At 46.8% G+C, this 19,912-nt stretch overlaps 1 protein-coding gene across 1 annotated transcript in view; it reads left to right on the top strand.

The window, feature by feature from the left end:
- The first annotated feature begins 8,201 nt into the window (after nucleotides 1-8,201).
- TMEM260 (transmembrane protein 260) overlaps nucleotides 8,202-19,912 on the top strand; it is a 51,418-nt gene continuing 39,707 nt past the window's right edge. Inside the window, 3 exon segments of the mRNA XM_033168826.1 lie at nucleotides 8,202-8,346; nucleotides 13,610-13,641; nucleotides 14,457-14,608. Coding sequence (XP_033024717.1) covers nucleotides 8,253-8,346; nucleotides 13,610-13,641; nucleotides 14,457-14,608 — 278 coding nt within the window. The 5' untranslated portion in view covers nucleotides 8,202-8,252.

The raw sequence follows: 19,912 nt of genomic DNA, 5'->3' as shown, positions 1-19,912 counted from the left end.
TAAAGGGCCCCGTTACCTTCAGGAGCTTAGGGCCTCATCAAACCTAAATCTGGCCCTGCCTCCTACCCCTCCAAGTGCCCCTGTTTTCCAGGGACAGTCCTGGATTTCCAGGAAGCGTCCCTGTTTCTGATTTGATCCCGGAATGTCCAGCTTTTCCTTAGGACGTCCCTATTTTCATCAGAAAAAATGTTGAAAGGTATGGAGTTATGCAACCCCTGATCCAAAGAGATAAGTGGCTATACAACCTTTACAAGACATCTGAAGGCAGCCCTGTATAGGGAAGTTTTTGAATGCTTAATGTTTTATTGTGTTTTTATATATGTTGGAAGCTGCTCAGAGTGGCTGGGGCAACCCAGTCAGATGGGCAAGCTGTAATATAACAACAACAACAACAACAACAACAACAACAACAACAACAACAGGGACGTCCCTAATGTTGGAGGATATGCTACCCTATGAAAGCGTTATTCAAAACAGCGGTTTGCGCAACCTGTTAAGGAGCAAAATTATATCATAGTGTTCAAAACAGTAACAATTAATTGCACCTTTAATCAAAATCCAGTTAAAACTATTCGGTTTAATTGACCCAGCAAAGCTGATGAACCTGACTCAGTGATGCCAGCTTTTCAAAGACTCCCCCCCCAGGTCCCCCCTCTGCTGCCCCCTTGCCTCTTAGCATCCTCCCCAGGTAATCCCCCCCCTTCAAGGGGCTGTACCTCCCTCTTTGGGAACCAACGTTGCAGATTAATGGTAACAGCAAATGTTGCTTTAGAACCAGACTTCCTGGAAGCAGAACTCTCCTAATGGGATACTTCAGCTGGAGGAAGTGGGCGGGGGGGGGGGGAGTGAGATACAGTCCTACCACTTGCTCTGCACCTACTGAAAGTTCCCATTTCTCCCAGTTTCTCATTTCCCTTTGTTCTCCACATTTAAAGCTTGCAGGCCCTGGTCAAGGCAAAGGAATTTGCGGCTAAGGCTGCATGCCCGCTAACCCATCTGCAGCACAGAAATGTATTTTGTTTTTCTCAGTCCAGGATCATTCATGCCCATCTTCGACCTTCTGCTTTCAATCTAGATCGATTCTAGACCCTGCCGGCCGTAAGGTTGGGTGCAATTATTTGATACATGCTGGGGGGGGGAACCCCACCCCTTGAGAAGGCTATCCACACCTTTTCCTCTTTGCGCCCCAGCTGAACGAAGAAGGATGCAGGGATGGAAGAAGGATGCAGGGATGGAATTCTTGGTACTGAGGTGGAATTAATGTTTTGTTGTTGTTCAGTCGTTCAGTCGTGTCCGACTCTTCGTGACCCCATGGACCAGAGCACGCCAGGCACCCCTATCCTTCACTGCCTCTCGCAGTTTGGCCAAACTCATGTTAGTAGCTTCGAGAACACTGTCCAACCATCTCATCCTCTGTCATCCCCTTCTCCTTGTGCCCATCATCTTTCCCAACATCAGGGTCTTTTCTAGGGAGTCTTCTCTTCTCATGAGGTGGCCAAAGTACTGGAGCCTCAGCTTCAGGATCTGCCCTTCCAGTGAACACTCAGGGCTGATTTCTTTAAGGATAGATAAGTTTGATCTTCTTGCAGTCCATGGGACTCTCAAGATTCTCCTCCAGCACCAGAATTCAAAAGCATCAATTCTTTGGCAATCAGCTTTCTTTATGGTCCAGCTCTCACTTCCATACATTACTACTGGGAAAACCTTACCTTGAACTAGACGGACCTTTGTCGGCAAGGTGATGTCTCTGCTTTTTAAGATGCTGTGTAGGTTTGTCATTGCTTTCCTCCCAAGAAGCAGGCGTCTTCTAATTTCGTGACTGCTGTCACCATCTGCAGTGATCATGGAACCCAAGAAAGTGAAATCTCTCACTGCCTCCATTTCTTCCCCTTCTATTTGCCTAGAGGTGATGGGACCCGTGGCCATGATCTTAGTTTTTTTTGATGTTGAGCTTCAGACCATATCTTGCGCTCTCCTCTTTCACCCTCATTAAAAGGTTCTTTAATTCCTCCTCACTTTCTGCCATCAAGGTTGTGTCATCAGCATATCTGAGGTTGTTGATATTTCTTCAGGCAATCTTAATTCCGGCTTGGGATTCATCCAGCCCAGCCTTTCGCATGATGAATTCTGCATATAAGTTAAATAAGCAGGGAGACAATATACAGCCTTGTCGTACTCCTTTCCCAATTTTGAACCAATCAGTTGTTCCATATCCAGTTCTAACTGTAGCTTCTTGTCCCACATAGAGATTTCTCAGGAGACAAATGAGGAGATCAGGCACTCCCATTTCTTTAAGAACTTGCCATAGTTTGCTGTGGTCGAATGTTAGTGAACGATTAATGTTAGAATCGTTATTATTAATGCCTCCCCGTGCCACATGCGCAATAGCACAACCTGATCATACGCAAGACTGGTAAGAAGCATTTAAGGGGGAGCCTAATGGCTGACTGTCCCCTCTTGCATCTCTTTCTGACTTTCTTAAAGATACTTGCCTTTTTCTTGACTTGTTCAGGGTCATAGCTTTGGCTGTTCCTTAAACGGATCCTTTCCCCCCCAGATTCCTCCAGTTCTGTTTCGCTGACTCTCCACTAGAGTATGCTCAAGTGTCACACGTTTGACAGAGTAACAGCGCAAGGTGAAGTGTTTAGAAACATAAAGCTTAACCTCAGGACTAGCTCTATACCTAGAAGGGTAAAAGTATTTTCCTGGTGTTGTTTTTTCTTCAGCTTGTTTTTTTTAAAACAAAAAAACACAAAAATTACAGAAAACACCAATCCACACCTACAGCAAAATTTATTAATTGAATCAAATAAGGTTCACATAAAGGCACACCTTTAAAAATGTCATCAGTCCATCTCATTTTCCAAAAACCTGCTAAATGCAGACTCAGGCTTCACTGACTGGGTGTCCTTCGGATCCTTTGGACTACAACTCCCATCATCCAGTGCAACAGTATGATGCTGGGGCTGATGGGAATTGTAGTCCAAAAGCTCCTGGAGGGCACCAGTTTCCACAGGCACTGATTATTTGTGAGGTAAGAAATTTGGTATAATAAATCATAGAATAGGGCAGCTTGCTGGTGGATGTAGCCAGATCGCTTCTATCTCACTCCTCCCCAGTGGTGTGTGTGCATGTGTGTCTTAAATTTCCCAGAATGAAAGCTTTCCCTGAAAAACCTGTAGCGCTTATTTTTCCACATAAAAAATGTCCCTTTCATAAGATTGTTAGTAACAATGAATGGATGCAATACCAGGCAAGTTTGACGTTTTCTAAGCTTCTAACTTTGTTTATCCTTTCATAAAGTTTTCTAATGATAACCCTTAAGACAGTCACAAAAGACTCTAGCAAAATTTATTAATCTGATCTGTTCCATTGGGGGGGGATTACTGTAAATGTATCTGTTTCTATGTTAGATACTGAAAGCGAATAAACATTTCTTACCCCCCCCCTCAAGTTTCTACCATTGTTTCCTAAATGCAAATAAAACAAACACGCTAAATTAGATCACTCTATACCCAGGTGGCGCTGTGGGTTAAACCAGAGTCTAGGGCTTGCTGATCAGGTTGGTGGTTCGAATCCCTGCCACGGGGTGAGCGCCCGTTGCTCGGTCCCAGCTCCTGCCCACCTAGCAGTTCGAAAGCACGTCAAAGTGCAAGTAGATAAATAGGTACCGCTCCAGCGGGAAGGTAAACGGCGTTTCCGTGCGCTGCTCCGGTTTGCCAGAAGCGGCTTTGTCATGCTGGCCACATGACCCGGAAGCTGTCTGCGGACAAACGCCGGCTCCCTCGGCCTATAGAGCGAGATGAGCGCCGCAACTCCAGAGTTGGACACGACTGGACCTGATGGTCAGGGGTACCTTTACCATATACAGCATCAGAATTTCTTTTGCAAACTGTTAATTACCCCATGGAATTGACCCGATTTGCACTGAAAATTGTTCAAATCCAACATTTCCTGGAAAACACACACCACTGCCATCCAGGATGAATCTGAGCCCCCTGCCAGCACTTCCAAATGCTTCACCCATTCATTTCAATGGAGGGAGCTACATCATGTGCATTGAAATGAAGGTGTGTGTGTGTGGGGGGAGGACACACACAACACACATGAGCACCTTTGCACACCCTTACCTCTGAACCGGGGTGCCTACCGTAGATGGTCCACTATCTCCCACCTGCGATACGCAACATTTCAATCAAGCCATCCCTTAATCTTTTCTCTTTTTCCACTCCCCCCTCTCCCCCCCTTTTAAAAATAAAATTAAATGAATGCAAACCTAATTTCCCAAACGTCTCTGCTTAGATTTAATCCACATGACTGTTTTATCATCCCGGTTATGTGCTCCGCTATATCTCTCAGCCCCCCCCTCCCCATTTGTATTCAAAACCCTTTCTTTAATCTCCTCCAGTACTCCAGGTACAGCTTCTCTAGTCTTTTGTTACAATCCCATAATGATTTCTGTGAATGTGTGTTTTATTCTTCTATCAATACTTCTCTGTACTCTATTTGCTTTCTAAACTACTGCCACGCGTTGAACTACTGTTTTTTTTTTTTTTAAATATCCTTTACTACAATCCTCAGCCAGATTTCTCTCTCTCTCTCTCTCTCTGTTTTCTTGGATATCCTTCTGTTTGGCATACAAACATCCTCTATACGATGTACTAAGTCCAGGGTCTGAAAATGGGAATTTAGGTGAAAGAAACACACACACACACACACAACCCAACAGTTTTTACATATTTATCACATGCATATGTTGTCCTTGCCGCAAGGGAGCAGGGGCTTCGTTGAAGGGCAATTCTGCAAGAAGTGGAAGCTGGTCCATTGGAGAAAATGAAGCAGTGTCTCACAAACTTTAGTCCAAAGAACCTAAGGACAGCCTGCTGGGTGAGGCCAATGGCCCATCTAAGTCCAGCATCCTGTTCTCACTGGGGCCAACCAGATACTCCAGGGAGAAGCTTGCAGGCAGGAGAGCCCAAACACAAGAGCCATCTCTCTTCCTGCGGTTTCCACAGCCAGTGTAGTGTGGTGGTTAAGAGCGGTAGACTCGTAATCTGGTGAACCGGGTTCGCGCCTCCGCTCCTCCACATGCAGCTGCTGGGTGACCTTGGGCTAGTCACACTTCTCTGAAGTCTCTCAGCCCCACTCACCTCACAGAGTGTTTGTTGTGGGGGAGGAAGGGAAAGGAGAATGTGAGCCTCTTGGAGACTCCTTCGGGTAGTGAAAAGCGGGATATCAAATCCAAACTCTTCTTCTTCTTCTTCCACTGATTGGTTTTCAGAAACATCCGTGGAGGCAGAGCACAGCCACGATGGCTAGCAGCCATTCACAGCCCTCTCTCTCCTGCATGAATTGGTCTAATCATCTTTTAAGCCATCTAGAAGAATTGATGCTTTTGAATTATGGTGCTGGAGGAGACTCAGGAGAGTCCCATGGACTGCAAGAAGATCAAACCGATCCATTCTGAAGGAAATCAGGCCTGAGTGCTCACTGGAAGGACAGATCCTGAAGCTGAGGCTCCAATACTTTGGCCACCTCATGAGAAGAGAAGACTCCCTGGAAAAGACCCTGATGTTGGGAAAGATGGAGGGTACAAGGAGAAGGGGACAACAGAGGACAAGATGGTTGGACAGTGTTCTTGAAGCTACTAACATGAGTCTGACCAAACTGCGGGAGGCAGTGGAAGACAGGAGTGCCTGGCGTGCTCTGGTCCATGGGGTCACGAAGAGTCGGACATGACTGAATGACTAAACAACAACAAAATGATAAGGATGGCCATCACTGCCTCCTACGGGAGTGAATTTGGATATTGAACATTTCACTCTAGCCCTTTACTTTCTGCTGTTTCTCTCTCTCTCTCTCCCCCCCCCCCATTTGACTGGGGTTTCCCTTCCTGCTGAATTTACCTTTTTTGCATTATTCTGTATCGTGACAGCTGTTGCAGCAATGCAACAAAACTGGTTGACAAAGGGAATGGGGGGGGGCGGGCGGGGCTGAGCACTTTCAAGGCTTGTTATTTTCCCGGAAGAAGTCATAACCGTATTTTAAAAATAAAATAAAAAAATGTTCCCTTCTAAGCAACCACTCACAAATTCCAGCTCGTTTGCACTGAGAAGCCACATTAGGTCTGCTCTTGGGTGCTTAGAGCAATTCTTGTGTTTTTAATCTCACCTGTGCTGTGAACTCAAAAGGGGGCCTTAGGCAAGTCTCTCAGCTTGTCCTCCCATCTGCCAAATAATAATAATAATAATTTATTATTTAAACCCTGCCCATCTGGCTGGGTTTCCCCAGCCACTCTGGGCGGCTTCTAACAGAATGTTAAAATACAATAATCTATTAAACATTAAAAGCTTCCTTCAGAGGACTTCTAAAAGTCTGGTAGTTGTTTTTCTCTTTGACATCTGGTGGGAGGGTGTTCCACAGGGCGGGTGCCACTACTGAGAAGGCCCCCTGCCTGGTTCCCTGTAACTTGCCTTCTCGCAGCGAGGGAACCGCCAGAAGACCCTTGGAGCTGGACCTCAGTGTCCGGGCAGAACGATGCGGGTGGAGACGCTCCTTCAGGTATACTGGACCGAGACCGTTTAGGGCTTTAAAGGTCAGCACCAACACTTTGAATTGTGCTCGGAAACGTACTGGGAGCCAACGTAGGTCTTTCAGGACCGGTGTTATATGGTCTTGGCGGCCGCTCCCCGTCACCATTCTGGATTAGTTGTAGTTTCCGGGTCACCTTCAAAGGTAGCCCCACGTAGAGCGCATTGCAGTAATCAAATGGGTATAATACCATATTGTCTTTACATACTTGCTTTAATCATTACCGATCATTAGAACTAGATGAGGTATAGCCAGTGGGACACCTTAAATTACCATCTGCCCTAGGCAGAAGTTGTTGTTGTTTTTTAAAAAACAAATCTTTATTAAACTTCAAAAACATACATTCCAAATTTAATATTATTACACACATACAATAAAATAAAAGTTGACTTCATATTGCTCTTACATTGACTATCTTTCAATATACATTTCTTTGCTTCGTTTCTTCTTTCCAACTTTATCTCATATACGGTACTCTTTTTTGCCTTGAGTATTCAATTAAAGCATCCCACCAATTCTGTTAATATTTTTTTCTTTTCCCAAATATACCTCTAAATACCTCCATTCTTCCTTTAATTTCTGCTTGGGTATGTTCCTAATTGCTCGTCATTTTCGCCAGATTTGTGAATTTTCCTAATTTGGGGTACTCTTTCTCCCTTCCAGTTTTGTGCTATGATTATCCTTGCTGCCGCACAGGCGTATAAGATGTTTCTCCTTCCCTCTGGTATTTCTTTGGGAATTATACTCAACGTGAACTGTTTTGAGATACTTGAAATGCTCATTCTTATTACATGGGAAGTATTACTTGGGATCCCCCCCCCCCCCGCATCCCTGATGCAACTCAGGTAAATATAGAAAGCTGATTTTCAGTAGATTGGGCAGAAGAAGAGAATATTGTGCATGTGGAACTCGGGCCTGTTCAATGAAACTGAATGTCGGAACACAAAAAGAGCTGCACTGGATCCGTGCCAGTGGCCCATCTAGTCCAGCATCCTGTTCTCACAGCGGCCACTCAGAGATCTATGGGAAGCTGGCAAAGGGCCTGAGCGCAAGAGCAATCTCCCCTGCCATAAAAGAGAATTGGTGCAGATGCGTGTGTACACGCGTGCATTCTCTCCCCAGGTTACGTGCGCGCTGCATGAATTCTCGGCGATAATAATACCCTGAAATCGGGGAGGGGGAGGTAGAAATATGCCCCGCAGTGAGTTTTGCCACTGATAGAACTGCGCACCAGGCGCAACTGGAAGCTTCATTTGCGCTTTCTCAGTAGCAGAGTGAGGCTTGCCCCAGCGTGGCACGCGGGAAGGAGGTGCAAAGGAGGAGGACTGCCCACGATGCGGCGATCTGGGGCCTCAAGGAACCCCACGGCTTACACGGCTTACCCCTTCTTAGCGACCCCGCTTCCCCGCAATCTCCCGGGTCCGCTCGTGCCTGCAGTACCGCTGCCCGCCGGGCGGGGGAGCGCGTCGCCGCAACCAGGCAAGGCAAGCGGAGAGCGCTCCGGCGTGGGCGCAACCACCGCGAAGGGGGTGCAGGAAGTTTCCCTCCTCCGCGACCTCGGGGAATGGAACAGGCCGGCGTTTGCCGCGCCCACAACCCGGAAGCCAGCAGGCGAGCGGGCGGCGAGACGGGCTGGGCGCGCGCATGCGCGGCTTCGATCCATGGGGCCGCTGAGTGGGGCCGGCGCGGTGGGCGCGGGGGTGGCGGCCTTGTACGTGGCGGCCCTACCCCTCTCCGTGCCCGGGGGAGACTCTGGTAACGTACCCGTCCCCTCCTCTCATCCCCATGATGCACCGCGGGGCAAGGGGCGGTACCCTCTTGGCAAAATCTGCATATTTTTGCATATTCTAATTTATGTTAATATGTAGCATCCTTTATTTGTACGGGTTGTTTCCCCCACCCTTTCTCCTTCCCCCTCTATTTATTATGTATTACATATTTCATTATATATTTATTGGTTTCATAAAATGTATGCATCTCAACTTTGGAACTCCCTGCCTATTGAGGTCCAAGCAGGCGCACTTTTTCTATACTGTACTCAAGTTTTCAGCGCCAGCTAAAAATATTCCACTTCAGGCAAGCCTTGCTTACCCAGGTTCTTAGGAAGCGGAGGTGACCTTAATCTGTTTCAGTGCTTTAGCTTTTGCATGCTTAAAAGTAGGGCTGTGATTTCCCCCACCCCACACTCAGTTATTGCTGCTTCACCTTTTAGTAACCCCCCCTTTTTATTTTTTTAAAAAGTAGTGTATAAATTTTATGAAATACAAATATGAAAATTGTAGGTGGGGGAAAATACGCACCTTTATATATAAAAATATAAAGAAATAAAAGTGTCATAAAAAAACCAACAAACACCTCCCCCCCCCCCCCCCGGTAAATTAAAACATAGAAAGTTAAAACCAGAATAGTTCCAGTTACAGGTGGGTAGCCGTGTTGGTCTGCCATAGTCGAAACAAAATAAAAAATAAAAAAATCCCTTCCAATAGCACCTTAGAGACCAACTAAGTTTGTTCTTGGTATGAGCTTTCGTGTATCTGAAGAAGTGTGCATACACACAAAAGCTCATACCAAGAACAAACTTAGCTGGTCTCTAAGGTGCTAGTGGAAAGAATTTTTTTATTTTGTTTCGACTATGGCAGACCAACACGGGTACCTACCTGTATCTGGAATACCAGTCGCTGGAAACCGCAGGAGGGCAGAGGGCTCTTGTGCTCGAATCCTGCTTGCGGTGGTTGTCCACTGTGAACCTGCTGGAGTAGATGGTCCACTGGCCTGATCCAGCAGCTTCTTCCTTATGCCTTTATGGTTTCTTCTCACTGGGCTGTTGGGGGAGTTCCCTGTAAAGGTATTTTGTGCTTCTGTAAATCTGACCTTGGGATTCAACTAATCCGGCTGATACCCACTCCTTGCATGCTGTGGGGTGGGAGAAGTGGGTCTTGGAGAAAAGGAGGTTCTCCCTGTTTTGTGCATTCTGCACTTCCCTGAGGCATTGCCAAGTGGCAGCTATATGGATTTCCTGGAAAAGTTTGATCGGATTCCCCCCCACCCGCCCCCCATACATCAGAAATTTTTCAGTTTGCACCAGGAAAATTCCCCGCTGCATCGGACAGTGGTAATAGTTTAGCTTAGCGTGTTTGCTTCGCTCATGCTTAGTAAACAAAGAAATTTTGAAACTGCTCAGCTTGCTATATTTGCAAGTGCCAACCATTCATCCATCAGGGTTGTTAGTGGGACTGTGCAAACGTCAGTCTCCCTTAGCTCCTCCCTGGTCCTTTCCACTGCCATGCTGTGCTAAGTACTGTTCTTGGGAGGACAGCGGGCGGCCTGGTATGGAGGACTCCCTGGTCCTGAATGGGGCAACTGTGCCCCTGAAGGACCAGGTGCGCAGCCTGGGAGTCATTTTGGACTTACAGCTGTCCATGGAGGCGCAGGTTAATTCTGTGTCCAGGGTGGCTGTCTACCAGCTCTATCTGGTACGCAGGCTGAGGCCCTACCTGCCCGCGGACTGTCTCACCAGAGTGGTGCATGCTCTGGTTATCTCCCGCTTGGACTACTGCAATGCGCTCTACGTGGGGCTACCTTTGAAGGTGACTCGGAAACCCAGCCAGATGGGCGGGGTATAAATAAAAAATTATTATTATTAGCTAAACCAAGGTTTGTCTCAGAGTGTCATCCGAACCAGGATATATGGTTTGGCCCTCTCCTCACTAACCAGATAACAAGCTTATAGGTTCAGTGGTGCTTACTGCCTTTATAGGATTGCAGTTTAGGCTGCTGAGATACTTTAGCGTTAACGCCGCTGTTGCAGAGTGTGGATTCGGCAAATACCGAAAATATAATTTGCAATTCAGTCCTGCCCTTCCTACTCCAGAAATATCGATCTGGAAGAAAAAGCAGTTGCACTCTACAGTAGCGACGTTTTGTGATTTGCACGTACAGTACAAACAAGATGGAGCAGTATTTTAAGCAAATTGTCCCCCGAGTGTAGAAATGTATGGCAGACAAACAGTCTTTCAAGTAGCCTTGCCTGGAATATTATTGGGAAGCCGATATAGGATCAGAAAGTAGTACTAGGAGATTGTTGCTTGGCCCCATGGCGTTTGAGTTGTGGGGTCCTGAAAATTAGTCCATTCTGTCCCTTATGCTGTTCAACATCTATAGGAACCCCTTGGGAGCTGTCATTTGGGGATTTGAAGCACGATGTCATCTGTATGCTGTGGACAAGCAGCTATTATCTCTCCATTCCCTCTGAATCAGGAGAGGCTGTGAAGGCAGAGAGCCAGTGTGGTGTAGTGGTTAAGAGCGGTAGACTCGTAATCTGGTGAACCGGGTTCGCGTCTCCGCTCCTCCACATGCAGCTGCTGGGTGACCTTGGGCTAGTCACACTTCTCTGAAGTCTCTCAGCCCCACTCACCTCAAAGAGTGTTTGTTGTGAGGGAGGAAGGGAAAGGAGAATGTTAGCCGCTTTGAGACTCCTTCGGGTAGTGATAAAGCGGGATATCAAATCCAAACTCTTCTTCTTCTCTTCTTAGACCAGTCCCTGGAAGCAGTGGGGAGCTGTGGGTGGCTGATTCCTGTGTCTGGAAATAAAGTATTTCGTGTGTTCTGGGAGGGGCTGCAGATATCTGGGATTATTCCTGGATTCCAGATTGTGCACCAGACTCTCTCATGTCTTGCCAGAGTGGTGCATGCTCTGGTTATCTCCCGCTTGGACTACTGCAACGGCAACGCGCTCTGCGTGGGGCTAACTTTGAAGGTGACCCGGAAACTACAACTAATCCAGAATGCGGCAGCTAGACTGGTGACTGGGAGTGGCCACCGAGACCACATAACACCTGTCTTGAAAGACCTACATTGGCTCCCAGTATGTTTCCGAGCACAATTCAAAGTGTTGGTGCTGATCTTGTAAGCCCTAAACAGCCTCGGCCCAGTATACCTGAAGGAGCGTCTCCACCCCCATCGTTCAGCCCGGACACTGAGGTCCAGCTCCGAGGGCCTTCTGGCGGTTCCCTCCCTGCGAGAAGCGAGGTTACAGGGAACCAGGCGGAGGGCCTTCTCGGTGGTGGCGCCCGCCCTGTGGAACGCCCTCCCATCAGATGTCAAGCAAATAAACAACTACCAGACTTTTAGAAGACATCTGAAGGCAGCCCTCTTTAGGGAAGTTTTTAATGTTTGATGTTTTATTGTATTTTTAATATTTTGTTGGAAGCCGCCCAGAGTGACTGGGGAAACCCAGCCAGATGGGTGGGGTATAAATATTTATTTATTTATTTATTATTTGGTTTTTGCCCAGTTTAGGCTAGTTTGCCAGCTGTGGATGCCCCTGGACTGGTATAGCGTGACCTCAGTTGCCCATGCCGTAGTGACCTCCCACTTAGACTACTGCAGTGTGCTCTTTACGGGGCTGCCCTTGAAGTTGGTCCGGACGCTGCAGCTCTGCACTGGCTGCCAGTGAGCTACCGAGCCCAAGTGTCAGTGCCAGAGTAAAAAGCCCTAAATGGTGCAGGACCCAATTACCTAAAATAGCGACTTCCCCAGTAACAACCATCTTGGGCCCTACAATTGGCCAGGGGAGACCCAGTGGTGCTGCTGCCTCCTGTTGCCGCCCCATTAGCATGGACCCATGACAGGGCCTTCTCGGTGGTGGCTCCATGTTTCTTCCCTCCCCTCCCCAGTGAGCTGCATCTGTCTCCCGCATTATTGGCTTCCAGCGGAAATTTATAAAGGCATCCTTGCTTACCCAGGCAATTGATGGCTGGGTAGATACTGGCCCTGCCAACCTTGAAATTAGCCACTGCTTTTAACATTCTTGGTGCTTTTAAAATGCCTTTAAACGTTTCGAGTTTGCTTTTATTTTATTTTAAACTGTATGCTTTATAAATAGCCAGCTTGATTCCCTCCGGATTCTGTTGGACACCAGGGGTTTCATTCATTGTAGCACGAAGCAAAAATTCCATCGGGGCTAGGATTGGTATCCATTTCACAGCCAGTTAGCTCGATAAGTAGATAATCTGATTTCTTGCCGGTAAGGTCCCAGGGCGGTTTGCAACAATTTTTTTTTTTTAAAGTTAAGATTGGTTTACAACAAATGACATTCGAGAGAGACCAGGGTGGGTCCTAAAATGCATCTCATGTTTCAGAAGCCAAGGCTCAGGTGTATGATGAAAACCACCTAAATAATATGACAGGTGCACATCCAAATATTTATTGGTGCCGGGCGCTGGAGCCAATGGGAATGCCTTCCTTCGGACGCTCGTGTTTAATTCAGACCTGCTATCCTTCCTACAGTAACGTGAATTGGATTTGGCTAATGCCACCTGACATATCTTGCAGGACATCTGATCCCGTGTACAGTGCTTTGAAGATGCCACCGGCCGAAGGAAGTGCTCAGAGAACACCTCTCTTTCATTTAAAAAAGAAATTGCAAAACAGATGGAAATGTAATTCGGAACAGGGATTTTGGTACACGATAAACGGAGGCCAAATATAAGTGCAACGCGGCAGAGGATTCACAAGTCCCTTGGGAATAAACTGCCACCGGTATGTGGCCATGTTAGGGTGGTCCCCCTGCTTTGAAATGCGAAGCTGCAGATATTTTGGGAGACCAGGAACGATATCAGTAAATCGGTAATGAGCTGAGCTGCTGTGGAAATGAAGTTTGCACGGTTATTTCACATCCCGTCCTGCAATACTGTTTGCGTAACCCCAATAGTTCAAAAATATTATTATTATTATTATTATTATTATTATTATTATTATTACAATAATGCACCTTCATTTATCTGCTGATAGAAGTGTCGAGAAAAAAAACACGCAACAAAAGATATTTTGTGCAACGACATCAGAGGGGGAAGAAAATATTCTTGGAAAAATTTCATGCTGTTAAATCTCTACAGATTTACACTTTTATCCAGTCAAATTAATGCAAAACCCCCAATGCAAGGGTTTGGATTTTCAAAACTTGGGAGGAGTGTCGTTCCCTAATAGTAATTATTGGTTTTACATTATTTTTTCACAGGGGAGCTGATCACAGCCGCCTATGAGCTTGGAGTAAGTATTAGTTTTATTGTTTAATCAATGCTCTCATTAACAGTTTTAGGAATTAAGGAAGTTTAATTAAGCATGGAGTTAAAGTAGATTAATTTATTTTCAAACCACAGTTTTTGCTAACTTATAAGTACAGCACGCGACAATTTACTCCCAAGTTTTAAATCCAATTAAACTAAATTATAAAGCAAAGGCTTTACTGTATATACAGTAGCTGGCTTATTATCAACCCAAATTTTGTATAAGCTGGGGAGAATAAAATAAATCGGGTTAACAATTTTAATAAGTTTTGTTATTTAATAAACTTTTTATTACGGCGTGTGATCCCCTTTAGGCGAGACCTTAGGACTGTCATCGCGGTGGTAATCCGATAGCAGTGTGGTCTTTCAACTTGCTAACCAATAAAATAGTTCAGAATCTGTTCTTTCTTTCTATTTTGGTCGAATCGTATATGTGTGTGTGTATAGGAATCCCAGCCTTTTGAATGACCCTAATATACTACGAACCCAAACTTCAAGCCATTTAAAGGGACAATGGCGATGAGTCCCATCGCATCTCTAAGTGGTGCATTCATCTCCTTAATGAGTGTAGCAAATCCACTAAGGCAAATATTTCTGCAAAGTTTAGAATTGGCACTTTAGAGAGGCAGAGAGAAAGAGATGGAGAGGGGTGGGGTGGGGGAGAAAACCCTCTTCTTCTTCTTTTTTTAAGGGACTGTGTTCAGACTTGTGTGTTTATTATGAGGCTGATTCTCCATCAGACAGCCCTTGTGTGACATCTTCACTGCAAAGCCTTCTCTGTTTGTTCCCCCCCCCCAGGTTGCTCACCCCCCAGGCTATCCTCTCTTCACTCTTTTGGCTAAACTGGCAATTGAGCTGCTCCCTTTCGGCTCGGTCGCTTTCCGGGTGAACCTGCTCTGCGCTGTCCTCGGAGCCGCCGCAGCTCCGTTTTTCTTTTACACCGTGGCCAGGTAAAGTAGATGCTGCTGGTATATTATTCCCTCCCCCACCCCCCCACCCCGTTTTCCAGGATCTGCAGTTGCCGGGTAGGATCTTTAATTGTGGGGACGAGCTTCTCCCCGACACAAAAGCCGTGGCGGCGGCGGCAGTGGCCGCTGCCCGTGACAGGCTGTGCATGCAGAACCTAACAAAATGCATAATTTCCCGGGCGAAGGCCGGGCTCGACAGGACATGACGCTAGCTCTGTGTGAGTCCAAGGGATGACTCCCCACACCCACACCCACCCCGCCGCACCTGCTTTCCTGGAGCGGGAAGCTGCTTCAAGAACGGTTTGTAACATGGGTGGTTCGGGGGGGATTCAGTTTTGGGAAAGCGGGTGGGACGGGGGAACGTCAAAAATTGTGCAGGGCTAGCGCAGGTTCCTTGCATGAGTCTAAGCTGCCCTTTGGATCCCAAGCTCAGTCAATTGTGGGAAAACTACACAGCACCAGAGAACTAACATCGCTCCGACCTTCTGCATCTCAGCTCTCGGCTCCATTCCAGAAGTGGAAGCTGGCAGACGCTCCCTCGTGGAAGCTGCCTGCTTGGGGTTACGGAACAAACCAGAAAGCATGGGAGACACTTTGGGAAATGGAAATGCACCGTATCAGTAGAGCCGGGCAATATATTGATGCAGAGCTTTCCAAACGACACGTTCGTGTGTCGGCTGCAGTGTGTAGGCGTGTTGTGCAAACGCTCCGGGGCTAGAAAGGGAGCGAGCAGCCCGGCGGTTTGCTATCAAAACTGAATTGCTGCGCCGCGAAAGGATGCGTGTCTAAAAAGTGCGTCAACAGCACAAAAGGTTTGGGAAGCTCTGTATTGATAATATCGTCCAAAACCGGTTTTTGGAGTCCGTATCGTGATAGAGGTTTCGTCGTTTTTGAGCCGGCAAGATATCGCGAATCATGATGGGCGTTAATTTTTGACCTGGCAGTATATTGTGAACCGTGGTGTGTGGGTGTGTCTGCTACGCAGAAATCACAATGCAGGGAAAACCGTGAAGCCAGCCTCTGCCTCTGCATAGATCCATCCTTATTTCAGACACTGTGATATATCGCGATGTTTAGCTGGCGATATATCGCGGTGTTGGAAACTGGATATCGCCCAGCCCATGTGTCAGCATGGCAAAGTGTGCCATGCAGATTGTTACAGCTTCTGCACTCATCCTGGTTGCTACTCTTTCTTGTGGGGAAATGGGGTATGGACCCATAGCCTGAATTTGGAGGACCACACACATCGGGATGCACACTTGGAGTCCCTGCACTCGGACTGCTTCTCCGTGGCGTGTTCCATTTGCGTAAGCAGAGCTGGCCCTGGCTGCCGTATGAAGGAGGGGAGCCTTTGGGGGCCGGCAGAGCTCACCATGCGCCCTGGATGTGCATTTAGCCGAGGCATGTGCACTTGTTGGCCCCGCAAATCCCCAAGCATAAAGCATTTCGTTTTTAAACAACCCTGCAAGAGCTTACCCCAGACTGAATTTCTGGGGGCATTATGGGGCATGCTCTTAGGAACATAGGCTGCTGCCTTCTGCTGAGTCCATCTAACTTAGTATTGTCAACACTGGCTGGCAGCAGCTCTCCAGGATTTCAGGCAGGGAGTCTCTCCCAGCCCTACCTGTAGAAGCCTGGGAATGAACCTGGGAAATTCTGAATGCAAGGCAGATGCTCTGCCTCTGAGCTACGGCCCTTTCTCTGATTTTATAAGTATGCAGCTGATCTAGTTATTAATCTTCCTTTCCCCTCTCAGTTTCCTACTTGTTTCTGCCTCCCTTCCTCCTTTCCCCACTTTCTCTCTTTCTCTTAGCCTTATTGTAGTTCGTAGTCATATCCTTAGTGGGAAAACGTCGTTCATAAATTGCCTTCTGAAACAATAATAATATCTGCAATCAATCTAAATTAATTGGGATACGTTCCGTGAACTGTTTTGCTTTAAACAAACAGCGTGCACAAGGAAATATCTGTTGTATACTAAAAGCCCTTCCCTTCTTTGGTTTAGCAGTACAGGTACAGCTCTACATTAAAGTAAAAAAACAACATTCAGCTGAATCGTCACGGCTGCCGAATTGTCAGTTTCCACCCCAGCGCCTGCTGCAAACTGCTAATTGATTCATCTGGCTACAGTTTATATAATTTAAATTTTGCATCGGGCCTTGGAGTCTTCACAAAAGTTAAAAACACACACACAGACAACCCCCCCCCTGGAACCCCCCCCCCCAAACTAATTTATTTCAAAAGAGTGGCAACATTGTTCAGTCTCGTTGATGCTGATCAGATTTATCTAACCAGAAGTAACAATGTTTGTCATTGCAAAAAGACACAGATGTCTTTTTTTTATTAAATAAGTTAACAATACATGCATCAACTGTACTGGCAAACTTTTAATTGCTAGCGTTACGAAGGGGAGGCAGCTGCCTGGTGACGGCTTCTTTTGCGTTATTCCACCTGTGTGTACAGTACAGTAACTTGAATACAGTACTGACCAAATAATATTGAGATGCAGCATGGATTGGCAGGGGCCGCAGTGCAAACGGGAGATCATCAGTTGGAAGTATGTGTGTGTGTGTGTTGGGAAATTTCCAGTTTATACCAACTTGCAAGAAAATATGAACACTCTTTCCCCCTTTTTTTTTTGCATTGCAGGATTCTCTGCTTCTAACCATGTGCAAAAGAAAAATCATTTTGGGGTGGCCTGGCTTGGTTATTTGTTAAATTTATACCTCGTCCTTCCTTCCAAAGGAGCCCAGGGTGGCAGCTGCTACAGTAATTCAAAAATACATTTAAATAATAGCACTGCATTAGTTCCCCCCCCCCCCATCTTTCTGTATCTTAACTCACAGGTGAGAGTTCGGACTGCACTGGCTGTGCTGTCAGGGGCTCGCAGGAGCTTATATTAATTGTTCCAGTCTCAGGGTGACTCAAGAAGATAACATACAAACCGATAAAATCGTCGAAAAGCCAGAAATGTAACCAACGATGTACAACACACAATTCCCCAAATGCTCGCCCAGCAACACAATAAGCCTTACTTGACTCTGCTCAAAGATGACCACAGCTGTAGAGGCTAACTTAACCACAGAAGGCCTGGGCAGGTGGAAGTTTATTTGCCTGGCACTTAAAAGCTGTCACTGGCGATGCCAGCTTTGTTCCCCTGGAGAGGATTCCAGAACCTGGTGGACACCCGAGATGGTGCTGGCTACCTGAGGCCCTCTTCACCCTCGCTTCCAGCAGGGTGGGAGACCGCCCCCTTCTCCCTCCTTACTGTGATCCCAGGCAATTGCGATATATTTAGGAAGGGCGGCCGCGTGGGCCTTTCCCAAATGATAGCTGTAAGATTGCGAGTGGCCCCTGTTACGTACACATCAGCAGGCAGCGGCATGGGTTGGGATGCTGGGTATTCTGATAACAAATTGGCGCTGCAGCAAAATGTTGCAGCGTGGTGTGTTGCTGTTCAGGATGCTTTTATCCACTGGCGGAGGAAGGGGGTGTGGTGGGTGCAGCCTGCCCCAGGTGTCATCCTGGGTGTGTGTGTGTGTGTGTGTGAGTCATCGCCACCCCGCCCCCATGTGCCCCACTCCAGGTGCCGGATCAGCTAGCCCTGCCTCTGCTTATATCTCCCACCTTCCTTGGTTTCCCTTTCTAATCTTCTTATCATCTTGTTATTACAATTAATACCATTTTTTCCCAAGTGTTCAAAGCGCTTTGAGCTCACTGTCTACTTGTAAGTCTTCCTGTAAGATAAGTCAACATCGCCCATGCTACAGTTGGAAGGACTGAGGGGTATCTGTCTATTTTTTCTATTTAAGGGCATGCTTGTCTAAGGCCACCTGACCTGTTGAGTTAATGAGAGGATTCGAACTGGTGACTTCCCAATTTGTAGCTGCATTATGCATCACGCTGACCACAGTGTTAGGGCCCAAGGCCAGTCATATCAGTCTTTCCTTCCACCCACTCTCTCAGTTGGGCATCAGCCGGGTGGGGAAAACCCAAAGGATAGGCCTCACCCACCTGGGCATTCACGTGCATAAAATAGACACAGGGTTGTATCATAGGAGAAGCAGCATCCACACCTCTGTGGCTTCCTGCGGAAGGATTGTTCTGTTTGACAAGGGTCAGAGAAATAGGGCTTGTTTAATGACTTGGGGGGGGGGTAACAGTATAAGGGAGATAAATGCTGCAAGGGAGAGCATTTCAACAAACAATATACAGGGCAGTGGTATACTGGCACACTGCAAAGTCATACCAAAGTAGATCACCAAAGCTACTACTCCAGAGTAAGGAGTGTGGACATGCAAACAAATAAATCTCAGAAATCCTGTGATTTATTTTCTGTGATATATTTTTGTATGACTTTGCATTAATCCTGCCTAGCCGCTTAACTATAGTATGTTTACTGCCAACGAACCACAGTCGGAAACCATGGTTTGTTGTTAGCACAGTGATTTTTTTTGTGTGTGCCAATGAACTTTGGTTTGGTTTAACAGTGGCTTGGCCGCTGTGTGGAATCCAAGAACCTTCCCTAACCACTGCTCATTTTGCCACCTCATCCCTCACCGATGCAGGAGCAGCTGGAAAGCAAACCAGATTTTTTGGAGAAACAAGCATTCGTTTCTTTGATCATCTGTGAGACGTGATTTCTTAAACAAACCATGGTTTATTGTTACATGCGAACAAGACCAGTGTCAAGGCAATCTTAAACAAACCATGGCTCATTGTTACATGCGAACAAGACCAGTGTCAAGGCAATCCCTGTCATGGGACTGTGCCAAATTGGCAAAGGCTGTTTCACCCACATAAAAATGCAGTTTTTGTTTTGGCTATAACCGATAGCACTCCGCCAAGAGAGTTTTCTTGGACTGGGGACTTGAGCTGGTATGGGTGTGTGGGTAAACCAATCATTTTTCATTTGGGAGCCAGTGTGGTGTAGTGGTTAAAAGTGGTAGACTCGTAATCTGGGGAACCGGGTTTGCGTCTCTGCTCCTCCACATGCAGCTGCTGGGTGACCTTGGGCTAGTCACGCTTCTTTGAAGTCTCTCAGCCCCACTCACCTCACAGAGTGTTTGTTGTGGGGGAGGAAGGAAAAGGAGAATGTGAGCCGCTTTGAGACTTCTTCGGGTAGTGAAAAGCGGGATATCAAATCCAAACTCTTCTTCTTCTTCTTCTTCTTCTTTTCCAACTGAAACTGAAGGTTTATGAGTATTTCTGTACAGGGGCTATTTCGAAGATGCTTCAAATAAAGCATCTCGTTCTCTCCCCGCTCCACAACCCTATCATGCTAGC

The sequence above is a fragment of the Lacerta agilis genome, chromosome 1 (genome assembly GCF_009819535.1).
Source record: "Lacerta agilis isolate rLacAgi1 chromosome 1, rLacAgi1.pri, whole genome shotgun sequence".
Taxonomy (NCBI): domain Eukaryota; kingdom Metazoa; phylum Chordata; class Lepidosauria; order Squamata; family Lacertidae; genus Lacerta; species Lacerta agilis.
This window is presented reverse-complemented; position numbering and strand designations above follow the sequence as displayed.